Raw genomic sequence first — 21,470 nt, forward strand, 5'->3', positions numbered from 1 at the left:
CTGTCCTTAAACCCTTAGGACCAGGACCCAGTGCGCTCTTCCTCCTGGGAGCACCACCATGGCTTCCCCTCCCCTCTCCTCCCCTTCTGTTCCCTCCCCTCCCCTCCCCACCTTTCCCCTCCCCTCCCCTCCCCTCCCTTCCCCTTCTGTTCCCTCCCCTCCCCACCTCTCCCCTCCCCTCCCCTCCCCTCCCCTCCCCTTCTGTTCCCTTCCCTCCCCTCCCCTCCCCTTCTGTTCCCTCCCCTCCCCACCTTTCTCCTCCCCTCCCCTCCCCTCCCCTCCCCTCCCCACCTTTCCCCTCCCCTCCCCTCCCCTTCTGTTCCCTCCCCTCCCCTCCCCTTCCCTCCCCTCCCTTCCCCTCCCCTCCCCTCCCCTTCTGTTCCCTCCCCTCCCCTCCCCTCCCCTCCCTTCCCCTCCCCTCCCCTCCCCTCCCCTTCTGTTCCCTCCCCTCCCCTCCCCCAGCCACACTACCATTGGCTTCCTCACTCCCAAGCTCCAAGGACCTCCCTTGACCTCCACAACCTGTCTCCTAAGCCCTTTCTTTCACCGGTTCCTTTTCTGCTTCTGGTTTACCCGATAAATGTCCTCCTAAGGGCGGGCCTCGCTCTGAATTCTTTCCCAGCCAGAACCCGAGCACCCAGGTTGCTGAACCCGGGTTTGGTCTGACCCCACCGGTCAGGGTCAGACCCTGGGGCCACTCCCGCCGCTGACAATTTGCCCGGCTGCCCTCAGACCCCTGGCACCGTGCACGCACCATGCACGGCTTTTAGGAAGCGCGGGGACCTCCTGGGTGAGGAGTCTGGGAGGAATGGATTTTACACGTAAACTGACACTCTTTGAACTCTGACCCTGCAGGGTGTTTCCGGGGAAATGGCAGGGCCTGAGGTGTTCCCGCCTCCAGCACAGAGGTTTTGTTTCTTCCCCTAAACCTCAGTAATTCTGATGTCGTTTGGTTCTGGACGCACTGTCAGCGTAGGAGCCAGTTACTGACAGGAGAAACAGTCATTAATAACGGACGAAAGCGAAGGGAGCTCGGCGATCTTAAACTGGGAGGCAGCAGCAGCAACAGGGCGGCTTTCTGTCCCGTTCACTGGTGAACACGCATCCACAGTCACTCCAGGGCCGGCGAGGGGACAGGAAGTCTCCCGGGAACTGAGGGGACAGAGGACTTCCTCCCCAGGGTGAGGCAGCAGGAACTAGATGATGTCATGAAGCCTGTGGACACGCAGGGGGAGGCCCTAGCCTGGAACAAGGGGAAATTGATTGGCTCAGGACAGGAAACCCCGGAGAACTGACTGGGAGGAGGGCCCAGTCCGGGCCCGGGAACATTAGGAGTTTGGGTTGGATCCTTTGAATGGTTCTTAGTCCTTTACCAGAACCAAGAAGCTGACTGCAGGGATAGCAGGAGCCTCTGGCCCTGCTTCCAGAGCCTGCCTTCCGCCCCCTTCATCCACAACAAAATCCTGTCACCGCAAAGGAATCTGTTACGTTCACCGGCGACAGTACTATGGGAAGCGGAAATAAAACGAAACCATAAAAGATCCCAAAGGAGGCAAGAATAGAGGGAGAAAGAATGAAGAAACAAAGAAAAGATGGCAGGTTTAATCCAATCACATCAACAATTACATTAAACACAAACAAAGGACTATCCCTCAACCAAGATGCTCAGGGGAGGTACCAGAATGCCCCCGAGGGTCAGACTTTCCTCCGGGCCCTAACACAGGACCCAGATCTCCTCCTGGGGCTCACTCCTACATCCCGGACCCCAGACTATCTTGGCGGGACTGAGAAGATTATCCCGTAGCTGAGGCCTCAAACACAGAATCCAGCCTTGTATCCTGGGTGTAGTTCTCAATTTGTAACCCAGACACCATTTCCATACCCAGAAGCCCAGCTGAGGTACAAGGCTGCCCCAGGGGCCCAGACGCCCCTCTCTGGCCCCATAGGTCCTTCCAGGACTCAAAACTCCGTCAGGGGCCCAGACCTACTTCCTGGTCACAGACCATCATGGTGAGGACCTGAAGGCCATTCCTGGGACCCATACTATGAGACAGTGCCTGTTCCTTAATTGGAGTCCAAATAACCAGGCTAGGCTGACCACCATTTCATTATCCCCAAATGAAATGGTTCTACCCTCTCTCCCAACCTCCCACCCGGGCCAATAGCACCCTCTAGTGACCACACCATGTCTCAGCACCCAATCCTACATCCTGGGCTCAGACCTTCATGCTGAGGCCAAGTAGGCCCACCTGGGGCCCAGGACACAAACCTGGAACACAGAGTTGTATCAGGGGACGAGATCTCTATGCGTAACCCCAACAAGTATTTCTTAACCAAGATGTTCAGGTGAGGGACCAGACCGCCCCTGGGGCTCAGACTTTCCTCCGGCCGGAACTGCCCTCAGAGGACCCAGACCTCCACCTGAGGCTCATTCCTACATCCGGGACCCAGACTATCATGGCGGGGCGGAGAAGATTATCCTGGGGCCCAGGCCTCAAACACAGAATCCAGCCTTGTATCCTGGGTGTACTTCGCAATTTGTAACCCAGACCACCATTTCCATACCCAGAAGCCCAGGTGAAGGACCAGACAGCCTTCAGGGGCTGAGATGTCCCTCCCTGGCCTCAAAGGCCCTCCCAGGACCCACACCTTCATTGGGGGCCCTGAACTAACTCTTGGTTGCACACCATTATGGAAAGGTCTAGAAGGCCAATACAGGGAACAATAGTGGGAGCCAGTGTCTAGTCCTTAATTGGAGACCAATTAACCAGGCTAGTCTGTCCACCATTTCATTATCTGGAGGGCCTGCCCTAGCCCCAAACCTCACACCTGGGCCCATAGCGCCTCCTAGTGACCACACCATGCCTGAGCACCCAGACCTACATCCGGGTCCCAGACCTTCCTGGTGGAGCCTAGTAGGCCCACCTGGGGCCCAGGCCACAAACCTGGAACACAGAGTTGTGTCAGGGGACGAGATCTCTATGCGTAACCCCAACAAGTATTTCTTAACCAAGATGCTCAGGTGAGGGACCAGACTGTCCTCCGGGCTCAGTCTTCCCTTGGGCTCGAAATGCACTCAGAGGACCCAGACCTCCACCTGGGGCTCATTCCTGCATCCGGGACCCAGACTATCATGGCGGGGCCGAGAAGATTATATCCGGACCCAGGCCTCAATCACAGAATCCAGACTCGTATCAGGAGTGTAGTTCTCAATTTGTACCCAGACCACCATTTCCATAACCCAGAGGTCCAGGTGAGGCACCAGACTGCCTCAGGGGCCCAGAAGTCCATCCTTGGCCCCAAAGTTTCTCCCAGGATCCAGACCTCTATTGGGGCCCCAGACCTACTTCCTTGTCACAGACCATATGGTGAGGACCAGAAGGCCATTTCAGGAACTATACTAGAAGCCAGTGCCTAGTCCTTAATTGGAGTCCAATTAACCAGGCTAGTCCTGACCACCATTTCATCATCCTGAGGTCCTGCCCTTGCCCCAAACCTCACACCTGGGCCCATAGCGCCCCCTAGTGACCACACTATGCCTGAGCACCCAGACCTACATCTGGGTCCCAGACCTTAATGGCGGGGCCCAGTTGGTCCACCTGGGGCCCTGGCTACAAACCTAGGACTCGGAGAGAGCTCTAATGGGCCCTGGAGGCGAAGTTCCTGTTAGTGAAAGAAATCTGGCAGAAAAAGGCTGTGCTTGGGATCAGGGCCAGGATGTTGGGGAGAGCTGTGCGTCCAGGTGGAGAGTGAGTCTGCTCTAGACAGTAATCCAGCACTCGCTCCACACTCCGAGGCTGGGAAGGAGAAGGCTTGGTACAAGGGAAAGTAGGGTACTACTGGGGGCTAGCAACTCGCCTGTGGGAAGGAGCTTTGAAATAGCTGATGTAAAGATCTGGATAGAGTGTTTCTGTTGGCCGCAGAGGGAGGCAGAAGCCACAGAGGTCTATGGCCAGAGGAGGGAGGAAGTGCACAAGCAGTGAGGTAGTCTTAGCCACTAGAGAGAAGAAAGCAGGAGCAGAGGGGCGCACAGCCCTGGGACCGCAGCCCGGCATGATGGCTCTGCTCTGTGTGGAACATGCTCCAGCTCCCGGAGGGAGCTGGGGAGGAAGGGCTTAGTTCCGAGGGAACATAACGGGTCTTTTCGCTAATCAAAGGAGTCTAATTTTGAGCTCCAGGATTTCTGGCATATCCTCTGAACACGTGGCCCATGTATTATGATCAGCAGATGAGAGATGAATAGACACAGTTAGCATTGGTTCATTTTTTGTCATTTCTTTTACTTTAAATCAGTATCACACGCTGCGTAGAAGACATTCTGATTATCGTTGAATGCATGAGGACACTGAAACTCAGAGTTTCGCAAACTCGCATAATAAGAAATAATTGCTTCATTCCTCCCCCGTTTCTTTTCAATCCAGGTGTACATATTGGGAACTGACGATGGAGGGGGCCACACATCTCCCAGAGGCCCTGGTTTGCACCTGGATGCAGGCTTGGATAAAGCTCTTGTTTAAAAGGGCCCGAGTGCACGTTACTGGGCATGGGGATCTCTGGAGTCGTGTGTGACATAGCATGGAGGTTACATATGAATATTGGGCAACTAAAGGGGACGGTTATCGTTAAAGGTGTTCTTCAGTGTCCACTCCATTTCTCCTTCTTTTGTAGCAGTCAGGCCATTGAGAGGACTGACCTTAGCCAAGGATGAGCCCCGAGGAGTCTAAGTCAAATGTTTTCTCTGGGTGATCATGCTGGAATCAGCATGTGGCCCACTTTGGGTCGATGAGATACAAAGAGAAACTTGTCGAGGGGTTTTGGAAGATGCTTCCTCATCTCAGAAGGAAGTACAGGAAAGGGGGCTCTCTGGGTATTGTGGGACATCCATAAGGGCCCCAGAACTGTTGCTCCCACCTCAGTACTTGGAAGAGATCTGAACTAAGAGACTCAAAGAAAAACCTATCAGAGCCACCAGCTTAAATCAACCAGAAGCCCAACCAGCCCTGTAAGTGAACCAATAAATCTCCATCTTGGTTAAACCAATTTAAATAGTTTCCTGAAATCATCCTGACTGGTACAGCCTGCCGGCTGAGAAATCTAACCTCAATGAATTCAGGATCTCCTCAACTCCTCTGGGGTTGTGTCTAAGTTCCGGAGTACTTATACTGGCCAGGAATTGGGGAGTGAGAGTAGGTATTTGGTCCTGCTGTGTTTTCCGCTGGCTCTTGCTCTGACTCCTAGTTTCCTTGTGTATCTAGTTATTTTCAACTATGTGCTGGATATTGTCGGAATAGTTTGTGGCTTTGGAAGAGGTAACTTTGCCCAGAGAACATTTATGCTTGCTTCATCTGGGCAAACATAAGGACCACCTCAAGCCAAGTTACTCTTTGGTACTCTCCGAGCCATGCAGATGGAGAAAACCTTGACTGTGAACCAATCTAAGAATAGCTTGCTTCTGAAGTGCACTTCCTCTGAGGGTGTGGTCCTCGGAGAGCACAGCTTTTTATAGGTTGGATTTTCTGTTGTAGTCCTAACTTGTATGGGTCCTGGGCCCCCATGACCCTACATGATTATTGTTAGAATTGGCAGTACCTTCACTGTGTGCCCATTTTTCTTTCAGTTGGGCCTAATAAGTCATTACTATCTTGTCTTTTCAGTGCTTCTGAGAAGATGCTCTTGCCAAAGCTGGTTTGGCTCAGTGGAAAGGTCCCAGGTTCGATTCCGGTCAAGAGCATGTATCTTGGTTGCGGGCACATCCCCAGTAGCTGGTCGATGTTTCTCTCTAATTGATGTTTCTAGCTCTCCATCCCTCTCCCTTCCTCTCTGGAAAAAAAAAATCAATAAAATATATATATATATTTTTTAAAGAAGATGCTCTTTATATTTCATTCAGCATTTTTGTTGTTTTTAGTGAAATATGTTTTCTAAAAAAAACCTACCCCACCAAAATTTCCAAATCTTTGTTTAAGCCAAAGGTACTCCCTGTCCTCCAGAATCCTCACTTTTAAAGCTCAAAAGCCAGAGGATGTTTTTCCTTCTTTGCAGGTGACATTTCTTCCCTGAGGCATTAAACAAGAAAATGCCAAGTTGGAGGGAGAAAAGGGCTATCCGGAAGAAGGAAGGGCACCTCAATTTGGCTAGTATTTCAAAACATCACCCCACCACCCATGTAAATTGCTAAACCCAGTGCCCAGCACACATTTAAGGTTCAGTCAATAGTAGCTGCTGTTGAGATTATTATTTCTATATCCAAACTCACCTTCTTTACAAAGCCTTCCTTCATTATCCTTGTCCCATTCCAATTCACCTTTTACTGTATTTTCTCAAAGTACCTTTTTGTCCCCATTGTCACCCTTTTTATTTACTCCAAATGCTTCTTCAAATGTGTACTTTTTCCGGGGAAATGCAGTCACTGAATACAACCTCTAGAAGGTGTCTAGGTCTTGTTTCTTTAACTCTGGTGTCCGAACTTCAACTGCAGGCGACGGATGATCCATTTCAAACTGCGTTAAACACAAAAGAGTCTGTTGGTTAACGGAACTGAAAAAACTTCCGGTACAGTTTAATCGGGGCTCCTTCTCAGGCAGCTCCTGCGTGGTGGTGGCAGGGTCGCCATACTTACATTGCAGAGTCCAAACCCAGTGGGAAAGAGTTCTCATTGGCTCCATCAAAAGTTCAGAATTCACCCCTTTGGGACTAATTATATCAATGCCCCCCTCACTATGGAAACATGATGTGTTGATTGGGTAAGTCTGAATCAGAGGCATATTTCCTAGAACCCATAGCTAAGCCTTTTGGAAAACCATGTGCTCTGAGATTGGAGGAACTGTGTTCCCTGAAGGGCTTGTGGTTCCTTGGAGGGCTGCCATGAGGAGGTCTAATAGATACTGAGTAGATCAAAGCACCATTTGTCCATTCCATTTCCAGCAGCCCACAGGAAAGGGCTCAGTAAGGTGAGGCAGACTAAACGGCATTAACAAGATTCTGAGTCTGTTTAGGTGCTCAGAACACTGTCAGCACCCTGGTTAGTTTCAGCCACACAGATAGGACAGGAGCTGGAGTGTCCGGAGACTGATATGACGGCTGCCCTCCCAGCCACTCTGGCACAGGGGACACCATTTACAACATACCAGTAAGGGGTCTCGTCCAGGTTACTCTGCTGGCCTTCTCAAGCTGTTTTTCTTTCTCTGATATAAAAATAATACTTACGGAGGATCCCGACCCCATGTTCCAGACAAATAAGCTATCCAGAGATGGCAGCCAAATTCACCCAGGGTCAGGAGGCAGTGTTCTTATCACATCTCCTCTGAGAGCAAGCCAAGAAACGGGGTTCCAAGAAATAAGATACCACGACCAGACACTAAAACCGAACACCCAGGGAGCATTTGCTTCCCAACCAAAGCCAGTGCCTTCTGCTGATTTGCCCCGTCCAAGAGGGTGAGGGGGCTGGGATGGCAGCAAGAGCCAGCGTGGGAGCTGTGAGAGGTGAAGGCCGAGGCAGGGCAGACGACCAGAAAACCGCTATGATTTTAGTGTTGAGCAGCGCTGGTGTCTGTCCCCAGCTAGCTCCCTCCTCTGTCCCACCCTGATGCCACCACAAGATGACTAGTAAAGACCCACTTCTTCGTGCTGCCCACCTTCAGAGCCTCAAAGCTGGAGGTCTGGAAGCAGGTGGCAAGGAAATCCTTCCAGTAACCACTTACTGAGCATATACTGCATGGCAGGCTTGTGCTTTATTTACATGAAGCTTCATGGCTGAAAGAGTGATGCAGGAGTCCAGCAACACTGGGTTTGAGATTTTTCACCAAGTTACTTAATCTCTTGGTGGCCTGATTTTTCACTTGTAAAACCATAATGATAAAAGTATTAACCACATAGGATTGTCAGGGATTGCATGGGATACTGCGCACAATGGTAAGCGCTGCATAAACGGGAAGCATCATTCTTTGCACTTGTAATTTCTTTTTTCTTTTTTTAAATATATTTTATTGATTTTTACAGAGAGGAAGGGAGAGGGATAGAGAGCTAGAAACATCAATGAAAGAGAGACATCGACCAGCTGCATCCTGCACACCCCCCTCCAGGGATGTGCCCACAACCAAGATACATGCCCTTGGCCAGAATCGAACCCGAGACCTTCCAGTCCGCAGGCCGATGCTCCATCCACTGAGCCAAACCGGTTCTGGCTGCACTTGTAATTTCTAATCCTACCCTGACCCTGCGGTGCAAAGGCATTGCTTAAAGAGGTTTGGCTGCTGTAGCAAAGGTTCCAGTGGTCTGTGGCTTCGACCAAATAGGAATTTATTTCTCCTTCTAACACAGTGGTCCAGAGGTAGGTAGGCAGGCAGGCCAGCACAAGGGTGGGAGGTTCTTGTCATGTTCAACTTGCATCTTCCACCATTAGGTTCAAACGGCTGCTTCAGCTCCCACATCACATCTTACTTCCAGTCAGCAGGAAGAGGGAAACCAACCCCTTGCCCAGCCACCCAGGAGCACCCGAGGCTCAGGTAACCAGGGCCAGCTGATGCTAGTGCTGCCGGCAGTGGCAGCAGCAGAGGTGTGATGGGGTGTCACCTTCTCCTGATCGCCAGGTCACCTCCTGCCCCCGAGGGCCCCTGGACTGTGAGAGGGGGCAGGCCAGGCTGAGGGACCCCCCCCTCCAGTGTCTGAATTTTCATGCACTGGGCCTCTCGTATAGAGATCACTTTTATGCTTGAATATGCTGGACTTGGTGTGCTTCCTAGACTTTCTCTCACAGCTGGTGGCTATCTCGAGGCCAGCTGAAACAAATATGCTTGGCTGTGAAGGCAACTCCCTCATTCTGCTCACTGAGCCAGCTTGCACTGTTTGCTAAGCAGGGTGAGCTTGAGGAAGATTTGGGACCACAGATACAGCCCTTGTTAGGCCTGCCTGCTCCAAACTACCTCTCAGAACTAGCCTGAACACATCTGTCTTGTAGGACTTTGCTTGTAGCAGCAAGCAGCAGCCAATACGCACCAGCAATCTCAGTGTTTCTGCCCAGTTTCCATGAGTGTTTCCATATGCTCTACCTTTCAAGGGATCACAGATGACAGACTTGTCCTATGTTTTGCTGTAACATAACAATGGTCGCCAGCTTACCTGCATACAATATTTTTCTTTGCTTTCTTCTGTCCATTCTTTAAACCAATGACACTTGTCTTAGGCTTTTAAAGCAGTGCTGCTTCCAGATACCAAAGTTTGCATTAGTTAGTATATGTTTGGTTGTTACAAAGACCCTTTTTATTTATTTATTTTTTAATATATTTTATTGACTTTTTTTTACAGAGAGGAAGAGAGAGGGATAGTTAGAAACATTGATGAGAGAGAAACATCCATCAGCTGCCTTCTGCACACTCCTACTGGGGATGTGCCCACAACCAAGGTACATGCCCTTGACTGGAATCAAACCTGGGACCTTTCAGTCCACAGACCGACGCTCTGTTCACTGAGCCGAACTGGTTAGGGCTATGTTTATATATATTTTTTAAATATATTTTATTGATTTTTAACAGAGAGAAAGGGAGAGAGATAGAGAGCTAGAAACGTCGATGAGAGAGAAACATCGACCAGCTGCCTCTTGCACAACCCCTTCTGGGGATGTGCCCACACCAAGGTACATGCCCTTGACTGGAATCAAACCTGGGACCTTTCAGTCCGCAGGCCGACACTCTGTCCACTGAGCCGAACCGGTTAGGGCTGTGTTTATATTTTTGAGTGTGGGGAACTTCTAGGACTAGGCCCTCTGGAGTTCTTTTTCATTTTTATTTTTATTGATTTCAGAGAGGAAAGAGAGATAGAAACATCAATGATGAGAGAGAATCATTGGTTGCCTCCTTCACGCCCCCTACTGGGGATCAAGCCTGCTACTGGCATGTGCCCTGACCGGAATTAAACCCAGCACCCTTCAGTCCACAGGCCCACTCTATCCATTGAGCCAGACTGGCTAGGGCTCCAAGACCCAATTTAAATGACTGAAGAACGTTTATATTTCTTTCTTATAAGAGTTTATAGACAATCCAACCCTGGTAGGGTGACTCTGAAACCCTTAATAAACATCTTTCATCATGCGTATAAGATAGCTGTTCTAACTCCAGCCATCGCATTAGCTTTCCAGTCAGCAGAGGGTGAAGAGGAGAAGTCATGTTTCTTTCTTGTAAGGCCTGACCTGGAAGTTGCTCACATCACTTTCACTCGTCTAGGTCACTGGCAAAATTTAGCCACCAGGCCATATTTAGCTGCAAGATGGTGGGAACCTGCGTTTACAACAGGCAGCCATTCCAGCTAAAATTCAAGTGATCCTATCACTGAAGGAAGAAAGGAAAACAGATTTTGGGAGGCAGCTGGTGGCCTCTGCCACCTCATGTTTTTATCCCCATTTTCCATTTGTGGGAACAGTGGGGAGAAAGTGAGCGATGCTTGCCTGGGTCACAGGGCCAGCCGACGGCAGAGCATACATTTCATCAGGTCCACCGGGCCCCCAAACCGGCTTTGCATCACGTCCAGCCAACAAGTTTGATCACCAAGGTGCCCGCTGTTTACTCGGAGATAAAAGGTATTTGCATGTGATTCGTTATGTAAAGGCGGGTCCTTTGCTCGCTGAGATGCATCCACGGAACTCTCACTCTCAGACCGTTGCAGTGAGGGGGATGCAATCAGGGAAGACACGATGAGTCTCCTGGCCGGTCCTGTAGGTAAACCGGGTCTGATGTGGAGGGACGACGGAGCATTGCAAGAGAAGGGAATGGTGTGAGCTGACGTGTGTCTGGCTTGTCCTGGTGGGTGGCCTGGTGGGTGCTTCAGATACCTGCAGGGACGGCCCGCTTGATCTCTCTGCCATTTGAGGTGTCCCGTCAGCTGCACCTTAGAAGTCCCATCATCTGTCAGGGACTCTGTGGAAGGAGAGTGCCCTCACCACTGCACTATCCAAGACACACATGGATGGGCACAGTCCCTTCCCTGCTGTGTTCTCCCCCACCCCTACCCTCGGGCAGGCCAGGGGCTTTGAGGGACGATGGGAAATACATTCAATGAATTCGGCAAGAAATGCAGTAATCCATCAGCAAGTGTCCGCTCCAGGGCCAGAGACTGAGATGGAAGAGACGGAAAGAAAAAGAGGAAGGGAGGGGCAGAGAGAGGGGAGCTAGAGCAACTGGGTCAGCATTCCTGATTTGGACATTGACTCGGACCCCAGGAATGCCAGGGAAGCGGGGTGGGCAGCCACCAGAGCCAGGTTGGGACCCTGTTGGTACCAGAAGATGTGGAGACAGGAGACCCAGCAGGAGGAGGGCCTTGGGCTGCTGCACACCTGCCCTCACCTTCAGACGCAGGCAGGAACAGGTGTTTCTCCCTCTGCGGACAGGGGCAGATCCCAAGCCCTTAAGCCCTGGCACACCCTCCAGAGGATCCTCACAGGTTCCCACCTGCCTGAACCCTCCCATCCTCCACCAGAGAGAGGGGGCAGACTCCCGGGACTCACACGGGGACATCCGTGCACATACTGGCCACCACCCCTATGTCCCCAGCCTCCCGGCTAGCTGGCTGCAACTGCCCTGACTGGAGTTGGTACCAGGAAGAGAGGTAAGCTCAACCGCCTCTGTTTTTCTTCGTTTGGCATCTGACAAAGATGAGAGAGGCTCTCAGAGGAGGAACCCACTTCCTACCCCCAGTGCCTCACATTGCTCCAAGCCACCCCTCCTCTCCCCGCAACACACACACACACCCCGCAGGGGCCTTCCTGCTGGTCCTCGGAGATCTAGAAGGCGGCCAGGGACCAGATAACAGACTCCAGGCTGCTCCAGTGCTCTCACCCTGCCCCCAGGCTGCCGGGCTGGAGCAGCTGAGCCGTGGACCCCTCCCTCCCTCCCAGCTGCCTGACACCCAGAGGGAAGCTGATATGGGAGGGCGGGCTGCCAGGGGCCAGGCCCAGAATAGTGCTGCCCAGCCACCGCGGCCAGCACTCGCTCTCCGCAGGCCCCTCTGGCCCCATGGAGCCCGAACTGGAGCACTCACTGCGCACGGTACCGGGGTCCCGGGGTCCCGGGGAGGCCGCGAGGGGGAAGACGCACTCTGTGTGAACGTGTGCGCGTGTGCGCGTGTGCGCGTGTGCGGGTGTGTGTGTGTGAGAGAGACCTGGATTTTCTCAGTAGAGAGCATGTGGGTATCTGTGTGTATATATTCTTCGTATTAATATAAGTCAGTGTACCTGGGAATGGTTGCATTTGTTTGTTTCTGAGTGTGTGTTAGTATCTGTGTCTGTGTGTATGGGTGTGTGTGTTTGTGTGTGTTTGCGGGGTGAGTGTTTGTTTACATGTGTACGTGTTTGTGAGGTGCATGTGTATATGTGTTTACGTGTGCACCCTGGGAAGGGAAGGACCCGTGCTCCAGAACGCGGGGCATTTTCTCAGCCCTTCAGACACTCTTCTCCCCACAGAGCCCGTCCTGGAGCAGCCGTGTGAGTTCTCAGCACCAAGGTAGGTGGGCAGTCCCCTCCTGGGGGGCCCCGTCTCTCTTCTCCGGGCCCCAGTCTCACCCCTCCACCAGCCTGGCTTCCGTCTGCCTCCCCTTTTCTTTGTTTGTTCTTTGTTTCTTCTTCCTTTCCCTCACCTGCTCCTTCCTCTTCCAAAGGAAGAGCCGGTGGACCCAGAGTCTGAAGACGCAGGCCCTGGTCCCGACGTTACCACTGACCAGCTGTGTGCTTGTGGCAGACTGTCTAACCTCTCTAGTCTCGCTCTGAGGTTTGGATGAGAGATCTTGGCGAAAGCCCTTTGAGAGCTTGCACATATTAAACACCACTATTGTGATATTTTAATGGATCCTGCCATGTGATTCCCTGCTAACCAAGCAGGCCCCTCCCTGTTCCAGAGATGAGCTTCCTGGAGCAAGGAGACAGCGCCCCGTGGCCGTCCCCCGCCGGGACCACCCTCGCAGAGAGGAGCCGGAGGAGGCGGCGGGCCAGGGCCTCCAGATGGACTCGGCAGGAGGCTGTGGAGGAAGAGGACCTCCCCGGCCTGGGGGAAGGTGAGGCCAAGCCAGTCCCAGGGAGGATGGGGGGCGGGGGGGCGGGGGGCAGGTGCACGCAGTGTGAAGCCCCAGAGCCTGGGCCTGGGTTTGTCCTTGATTCTTCCAAAACACAGCGTCGGGCCCAACCCTGGTCTCTCAGCCTCAGTCTCCCCACATGGGAGAGAACTGCCCATGCAGAGCCAGTTCTCCGCATGGGCTATGCGGGACAGAAACCCTGTGAGGCCATGTGACTCCCTGAGACTCAGCTTTCTCATCTGCAAAATGGGGCCCCCGCCATCCAGGCTTCCCACGGCTGCTCTGAGGGTAAACTGAGGCGGCACAGCACAAGGCGTTTTGGATGATGGCATTGCTGTCCTCTCCCCCTCACGCAGGGCCCCCGTCCAGGCCAGCTGCCGAGCCCGTTGGGCTGGAGTCCACATTCCCCACGGCCACACCCTTGGCCCAGGCCGCTCCCTGGGACGTCCTCCCCTCCGAGTGCGCCATCTCAGCCACCGGCTCCGGCCGAGAGCTCCCAGCCACGGCGGCCTGCGGGCCCGAGCCCGGCCTGGCGGGAGAGAGGCCTGCCCCGTGCCCCTCCCCGCAGGCCCCACTCCCCAGGCAGGGCTGGGACGACGAGCTGCAGAAGCCCGGAGCCCAGGTCTACATGCACTTCATGCAGAAGCACACCTGCTACGACGCCATGGCAACCAGCTCCAAGCTGGTCATCTTCGACACCGCCCTGCAGGTGAGGCCGCCGCTCTGCCCGCTCCATCCTCTGGGGGGCACCCCACTCACACCCCCTCCAGGACCCCGAGCCAGGCCAGCCTCCCAGCGTCCCCTCCCAGCTCCTCCTCAGCACCCTGGAGACCAGGGAGGGCTGCTCCTCTGTGAGCAACCCCAGCTGTCATCACAGCTCCGCCCTCAGCACCCTGGGGTCCCGGGCCAGCCACATTACCTCTCTCAGCTCCGCAATGGGGGTGGGAATGCAAAGGACTCCTAGGACCACCCAGGAGAGGTGGGAACACTTTACAAACCCTGAGCGATGTGGACGATATCCCCGGATGGCTTGGGACACAGGGCGGGGGACTTTCCTACCAGATAAACAGGATGAGCTCTGGCCCGTGTTGGCCCTTTGGCTGAGCTACCACGTGCCTACAATTCCACCCATAGCATCACGTGTGGCGAAGCAGTGTTTCCAAAAGCAGGGCATGCGTGCCACCCACAGTACATGGTTTGACTCTAGGGACTTGTGAATAGGTATATTTATCTTAGCAGCTTTGTGTTTATGTTCATATGCATTAGAAATACAACCAGCACGTTTAGATAGCATTGCTTAGGGAAGGCCAAAAAAATGAGTCGGTGTAAAATTTATTTAGGTAAAAGCATTTTGTAAATCCACAAAATAACTATACCTCTGGTACTTATATCAGCAAAAGTATACCGTGTGCGCCTGTGCACACGTGACCTCTGAGTGGGAACACGGTTGTTCCCCCCCTGGTGCCTGGGGAGGGGATCACCCCGTCCTCTGGCCGCCAGCAGCCGTATCTCTGTAACAAACGCCCCGGCAGGGACGTGAGAGAGGCAGGCTGGCGGTGTGGAGGGGCCTGTGAGCAGGGAAGCCCGGTCGGGACGGGTATCCCCGGGAGACTCACCCCGGCTTCTCCCTGTTCCTCAGATCAAGAAGGCCTTCTTCGCCCTGGTGGCCAACGGCGTCCGGGCCGCACCCCTGTGGGACAGCAAGCAGCAGAGCTTTGTGGGTGAGGAGGGCCTGGAGGCAGAGGGCTGGGGAGGCCCCTCCGAGGACGGACCTTGCGTGGTGGTTCTGCGTTCAGTGTTCCCATCTGGGGAGGAGCGGCCAGCTGGCCTCTCCAGCACGATGGCCCCGGGGTCCCGGGTCCTAAGTGCTGGGTAGAAAACCAGGAAAGGGAAAGGAAGAACTTAGGAGAACAGGAAAGGAGGAGGGGGGAGGAGAGAGATTGGAGAATAAAGAGAGAAACCCGTCCCTCAGGCACAGGAGGGCTGTTCTCCTCCCCTCCTCCCACAATCCTCCCCCCCCGCTGCCTCAGCACTAGGACAGGGGAGGGCCAGGAGGGGAGTCTGGCCCCGCACCCTGCCTCCCGCCAAAGGCCCCAGGCTGATGCCCCAATGCCCGCCCCCCCAGGGATGCTGACCATCACAGACTTCATCCTGGTGCTGCACCGCTACTACAGGTCCCCGCTGGTGAGGAGCGGCTGGAGCCCAGCGGGCACCGCCTGGGCTGGTGGCGGGGGGTTCGGGACCCCGGTGCCCCAGGGCTGTGTCTGACTTCCGAAGGCCGGTCTGTGTCTCCAGGTCCAGATCTACGAGATCGAAGAGCATAAGATTGAGACCTGGAGGGGTGAGCGGCCGAGGGGACCGGAGAGGGGCTGAGGGGCATGGGAGAGGGTGGGCGGTGGGGGTTCCTGGATGAGGTGGAGGAAGGGGGACGGGGAGCCAGGGGGCCTGAGGGCGGAGAGGCACTGGGAGGGGAGCCGGCTCCGTCGGCCTGACTCAGCTTGTTCTTCAGAGATCTACCTTCAGGGCTGCATCAAGCCTCTGGTCTCCATCTCTCCCAACGACAGGTAAGCGTCCCCACCCACCCCTGAGCCCCCTGCTCTACCCAGTCCCCTTTCCCACCCCGCCGTCCTGAGCACGCCTCTCATCGGGGAGGCCCCCCAGGCCGCCTCAGGCTCGCTGTCCCCACCCCTCAGCCTCTTTGAAGCCGTCTACACCCTCATCAAGAACCGGATCCACCGCCTGCCGGTCCTGGACCCGGCGTCGGGCGACGTGCTCCACATCATCACGCACAAGCGGCTGCTCAAGTTCCTGCACATCTTTGTGAGCCCGGGGCAGCCTGGCCACCGGGAAGGGGGCAGCCTGGAGGCTGCTCCCCCTGACGGCACCCCCTGTTCCCGACCCAACCAGGGCGACCTGCTGCCCCGGCCCTCCTTCCTCCAGCGAACCATCCAGGACCTGGGCATCGGCACGTTCCGAGACCTGGCCGTGGTGCTGGACACGGCGCCCATCCTGAGCGCCCTGGACATCTTCGTGGACCGGCAGGTGTCCGCACTGCCCGTGCTCAACGAGGAGGGTATGCCCCAGGACAGGGTGGGGGTCGGGGGCCACGACGGGCAGAGGTCTGTGTGGCAGCAGCTCAGGGCCCGGGGTGGAGTCTGGGCCAGACGCCTCTGCCTGCTTTGAGCCTTGGGCCAGTTACTTGGCCTCTCTGTGCCTCAGTTTCCTCATGTATAAAATGGGCATCTTAACACCCATCTTGTGACTTCAAAGGACGATTTTATTTTTTTATTTTTCAACATATTTTATTGGTTTCAGAGAGGAAGGGAGAGGGAAGGGAAAGAAACATCAGTGATGAATCATTGCTTGGCTGCCTTCTGCACTCCCGCTACTGGGGATCAAGCCCACAATATGGGAATGTGCCCTTGACTGGAATTGAACCCTTCAGGCCACAGGCTGATGCTCTATCCACTGAGCCAAACCGGCTAGGGCCAAAGGACGATTTTTAAAGGTTTATGTGCCATCAAATGAACATAATGAGAGGAAATAGTAGATAAGGTTTTTCATTTTAATTAACCCTAAAATGGGCCATGGCACCTTGTTAGACCTCAGTTTCTTACTCTGAAAAAGAGTCAGAGAAATTGCAAGACCACTTCTTTGGCAAACCATGGTTATAAATGATTTAAAAGTTAAATTGCCACAATGAAGCTACATATCAAGAAGTATTCTAATTTATTTTTTATTATGAAAAATTTCAAATGCATGAATCTAGCCATTGCCTAGATTGACAGTTAACATATTGCCATAATCAGTTCTTTTCCTGAAGTAATTTAAAATAAAATTATAGACATCATGCCATTTCACACCTAAACATTTCTTAAAATATTTCCTCTATCACCTAACAAAACTATAAGTAATTTATTAACATTATCTAATATCCCATTCCAATTCTCATTTCCCTGTTTTCCCCAAGAACAAACACATACAGCTGATCTGTACAAACCAGGGTCCATTAAGGCCTATGTTTTGCTCCTTTTGTCCTTTAAATCTTTCAACTCAAAACAGTTCCCTCCCCACTGAATTTTTATGCGATTGATGATGAAGAGCCTGGGTCAGTTGTCCTATAGAATGTTCCATCCACCCCCAGTCTGCCTGTCTGCTTCCCACAGGTGGCCTTTGCCTGGCCCGCCATTCCTGTTTCCGCTAAACCGGAGATAGATCTAAGACTCCCAGACCCAGGCTAGGACATTCCACAGGTGCCTCAGCGTGCTCACTGTGTCAGGAGGCGTTTGGCAGGTGATCTGGGCCCAGGCAGTGGCCACCTGATGCCTCAGGATAAAGCTAGTATCTAAGGGTGGGTGGGGTGGATAGCGAGGACTTTATTCCAAAAGCCCAGCCCAAGCCCTCGCACAGCATCCTGGTTCTGATCTGAGCCTTTTCCCTGTCTCCCCCCCACCTCTCTCTCTCTCTCTCTCTCTCTCTCTCTCTCTCTCTCTCTCTCTCTCCCTCTCTCCCTCTCTGTCTCTCTCTCCTCTGTTTCTCTCTCTCTGTCTTTCTCTCTCTCTCTCTCTTCTCCTCTCTCTCTCTCTCTCCCTCTCTCTCTCTCTCTCTCTCTCTCTCTCTCTCTCTCTCTCTCTCTCTCTCTCTCTCTCCCCACCCGCCACTCCTGCAGGTCAGGTCGTGGGCCTCTACTCCCGCTTCGATGTGATCGTAAGTGTCCGTGGGGAGCGGAGGGCTGGAGCTGAGGGTGCTGCAGGAAGGCTGTGGGTGTGAGGATCAGAGGCGTCTGTAGAACAGGGGCCCTTTGAGTGAGCAGCAGATATCCGCCGGGCTGGAGCCTGGCTGAAGGGGTGGCTAAGAGCGATCCTCCCCTCCCCGCCCAGCACCTGGCCGCCCAGCACACTTACAACCACCTGGACATGAGCGTGGGGGAGGCCCTGAGGCAGCGGACGCTGTGCCTGGAGGGAGTCCTTTCCTGCCAGCCCGAAGAGAACCTGGGGGAAGTCATTGACCGCATTGTCCGGGAGCAGGTACCCCTGCCCTCGTACACGCTCCAACACACGGGTACAGTCCTTCTCATGAGCTGCTCCAGCTCTTCCCGCCCGCCCAGCACCTGCCCTGCCCTCCCAGTTCACGGCCAAGCTCCAGGTGTCCATTCGGGTCTGCAGCTGGTCCTCTCCATTGGCCCATGTGCCATGGCCAAGCCCTCTGACCACACAGAGCCCAGGGCCTTACCTGGTTTCTAAGAGGCACTCTCTGCTCTCCCAGTTATCTCCATGGATGCCCCTGATTCTTGATGCCAACCTCACTGGTGCCCTGCCCCCTTACCCAGCCTCTGTGGGCCCACAGGTACACCGGTTGGTGCTAGTGGATGAGAACCAGCATCTCCTGGGCGTGGTGTCCCTGTCCGACATCCTTCAGGCCCTGGTGCTCAGCCCCGCCGGCATTGAGGCCCTCAGTGCCTGAGAGCAACTGAGTCCTCATTCCCGGACCACCTTCCGCAGCCGGAGCCAATGAGGGAGCCGGCGTCGGCCTTCATCTCCCCCCACCCCCATTAGCTGGTTCGACTCTGGTTCAGGTAGGCTCTGCCCTGGCCTCTGGCCTCAGCACCAGCCCTGTGGGCTTTCCGGGCTCCCAGGTCTCAGATGGAGGCCCCCTGAGGATGGGAGTGGCCCAACTCACAGCTGAGCAGCCCTGTGGAACCTGTGAGTGTCAGGACTCACCATGGGGCCACCACTTTGTTCCATTCTTTTAAAAAAAATTATATATATATATATTTTATTGATTTCAGAGAGGAAGGGAGAGGGAGAGGGAGAGAAACATCAGTGATGAGAGAATCATTGATTGGCTGCCTCCTACACGCCCCCTAGAGGGGATTGAGCCTGCAGCCGGACATGTGCCTTGACTGGAAATTGAACTGTGATCTCCTGGTTCATAGGTCAATGCTCAACCACTGAGCTACCTCAGGCGGGCATTTTGTTCCGGGCACTCTTTAGTTGGGGTCCTAGGGCCCCGCCTAAGAGGGGTGCACAGGGCCCAGGTAAAGAAAGACAAGGGCAGGTGAGGTGAGGCCAGGCACTCTGGGGATTAACCTGCCCTCTCACAAGTCAACTCCCACCTGCTTGACATTCCTTTACTGAAGGAAGCAAGTTAATAAACATGTGTTGAATGAATGGAATTTCCCTGCTCAGTGAGAACTAAGGCGAAAAGGAGGGAGCTTCTAAATACCTCAGTAAATTCGACGTGACCTCAGACTTCTTCCTGGGAGTGCGTTTGCTAAGGGTTGGCATAAGGTTGGGACGAAAATTTCGCCAACTTGGCGGTGAAGGGCCAGGCTGAGGTTCCCCTATTGGAAAGAGCCTCCTCTCCGAGGCCGTTTCGTCACCATCTTCTTCTCTTTTCCTCGCAGGCTTCTCCAGCCCTCCCCAAATGCCCTTGCCCTGACCATTCTCCCAGAAGCCCTCGGGAATGCCCAGTGCACTATGGGATGATGCAGCTGAGTCAAGCCTAGAGGTCCCTGAACCAGAGGCACTGGGATTGCCCTAAGGCCCCCTGCTCCCTGTCCGCCCACATCACCTTCCCCCACCCGGGTCTGGCTGGGAGCCCTCAGCCTCTGGGCAGAGTCAGGGACTCTGGATTCTTCGGAGCTCCTAAGAGTCCCAGCTGTTCTTCCCCCGGATAACCTCTGACCTCCTACTGCCCCTGCACTGTCGTTTCGGGACTGCTGGGGGCAGCAGTTATTTGCAGAACTGCCTGTCAGCGTGGCCCTCCCTCTGTTCTCCTCCTCAGCTCTCACCTGCAGACAGTGTTTGGGTTCGCAGGGATGGCCCTGTATTCAGGTCACTGGCCATGAATAATAGAGAAAACAGAAACAAAAAGGACTGCCCATACATTTAGCTTTTATACGTTTCGCTCAGAAAATGCTAAAGTCATTTGATCTTGGGGCAAGATCCCTGAACTTTATGAATTCGAAGACGCAGAATTGGCAAACACTGCAAGCGGCGTTTCTTTTGTGCACAGAGTGTCCTATCACCAAAATGCCCTTTTCATCTTTTATTTATAACAAAACCATAAAGAAAATATTAGTTACATACATAGTGGCTACAACTCACACCATAAACTCTGTTCTGCAAAAAAAAAATAATTTTCTAACACGGAATGTAATTTCCATGAGGAAGCCCCATTTACCAGGTGGTAGACATTAATCTGTCAGTTTGGGGTTCCCCTTCCAACTGTTCCTGGGGTGAAGTCCGGTGATGGGGGGAGAGGCTTTCAATAGTATAAGAATCTGTTCCTCAGTCTTCATCGACCGTCCAGGCCAGCTCCTGCTAAAACATCCCCCTCCCAGCGGCTGCCACTGGGTTGGTCACAGTGGGCGTGGCCCCTGGTTGGTGCCCTCTCTCCTTACCAGGAAGCTCGTTGGCCTGCCTGCTCCCGGGACATAAGAGCATCCTGGCTCCTTCCTGGCCCTCACCCTCTGGGCTTCAGGAAGCTCCGTGGGGCGGTACCAGGCCCATCCGCTGAGACGCACAACACGTGGCCTGCTCTCCGCAGAGACGCACAGCTTTCCCAGCCTTTACCCAGGAAATATGGGGCCCCGGCTCTTCTGCCCTTCCCCCTCCAAGCTTCTCTGGGTATTAGTCACCCTGGCCCTCCCCTCAGACAGGGGTCCTTCTCAGGGACTCCGGAAGCACCACCCTCTGCTTCCCCCAGCCTCGCAGTCTGTGGGAAAGAGAGGCCATTTTTCTCCAACCCATCATCTGTTCTTCCAGATCCACTGCGTGTGTCTGGAGTTTCTGCCAATCTGTCTAAAGTTTGCTCCCAGCCCGTTTGCCTCACAGAGCAGCATGCTGGGTCAGGCAGCACATGAAGGCATTTTCTCAGACTCTCGGCTTCTGCGTCTGGCTTTGCTCTGCTCTGGCCCCGCCTGGGAAGGTCTCAGGCTCCAGTGGAAGGACAGGAGGGGGTGCTTGCTCCCTCCAGAGACAGAGTCCTGAGGGGCTGCCTCTAGCTGTGCGGGCTCCAGGGAAAGCATGAAGGGTCGGTCTTCGGGGGGTGCCCTGGGCTGCCCGGCATGAGCAGACCTTCAGAGGCCACGGCACAGTTCTTTGGGGAAAGGACAGCCCACGGAAGGCGGTCTCCCCCCGCAGAGCAGATGGGTCGGCCCTCCTGGGCCCACCGTCCGAGGACCACAGAACGCCTGGGGAGAGCGTTCTCTCAGCCACAGCTACATTTGCTGTGCGGAGTGCATGGTGACTCTTCCTCAGTTATCCTCCATCCTATTGCTCTTTCCTTACAGTCAGGTTGGGGGGATTATCAGGGAGCCTCACTGTGACATCCTTCACTGTGACCCCCAGGGGCCGCCCAGAGTCCCTGAGACCCCAGCTGCTGTGCCTCATCACCGGCCACTGATGGACGTT

The 21,470-nt window shown here is 54.2% G+C and overlaps 2 protein-coding genes across 2 annotated transcripts in view; one reads left to right on the forward strand and one right to left on the reverse strand.

The window, feature by feature from the left end:
- LOC118717011 (sterol 26-hydroxylase, mitochondrial) overlaps window positions 1-21,470 on the reverse strand; it is a 63,162-nt gene that overhangs the window by 3,432 nt on the left and 38,260 nt on the right. The gene's annotated exons all lie outside the window — the stretch shown is intronic.
- On the forward strand, window positions 11,764-19,918 carry PRKAG3 (protein kinase AMP-activated non-catalytic subunit gamma 3). Its single transcript, XM_036434574.2, has 14 exons — window positions 11,764-12,035; window positions 12,449-12,488; window positions 12,880-13,035; window positions 13,410-13,762; window positions 14,693-14,774; window positions 15,179-15,237; window positions 15,349-15,394; window positions 15,563-15,617; window positions 15,747-15,873; window positions 15,961-16,126; window positions 17,723-17,760; window positions 17,934-18,080; window positions 18,400-18,628; window positions 19,460-19,918. The coding sequence occupies exons 1-13, from the start codon at window positions 12,003-12,005 to the stop codon at window positions 18,514-18,516; spliced, it is 1,419 nt and encodes a 472-aa protein (XP_036290467.1). The 5' UTR covers window positions 11,764-12,002; the 3' UTR covers window positions 18,517-18,628; window positions 19,460-19,918.

The sequence above is a fragment of the Pipistrellus kuhlii genome, unplaced genomic scaffold, assembly GCF_014108245.1.
Source record: "Pipistrellus kuhlii isolate mPipKuh1 unplaced genomic scaffold, mPipKuh1.p scaffold_m20_p_127, whole genome shotgun sequence".
In the NCBI taxonomy this organism is placed as follows: domain Eukaryota; kingdom Metazoa; phylum Chordata; class Mammalia; order Chiroptera; family Vespertilionidae; genus Pipistrellus; species Pipistrellus kuhlii.

Excerpts from the sequence above, each read along its gene's own strand:
- PRKAG3 (XM_036434574.2), top strand. The coding sequence starts at position 12,003 with ATGGAGCCCGAACTGGAGCACTCACTGCGCACG. Across the intron at positions 15,618-15,746 it reads TCCATCTCTCCCAACGACAG|CCTCTTTGAAGCCGTCTACA; the intron begins GTAAGCGTCCCC and ends CCCACCCCTCAG. Across the intron at positions 15,874-15,960 it reads TCAAGTTCCTGCACATCTTT|GGCGACCTGCTGCCCCGGCC; the intron begins GTGAGCCCGGGG and ends CGACCCAACCAG.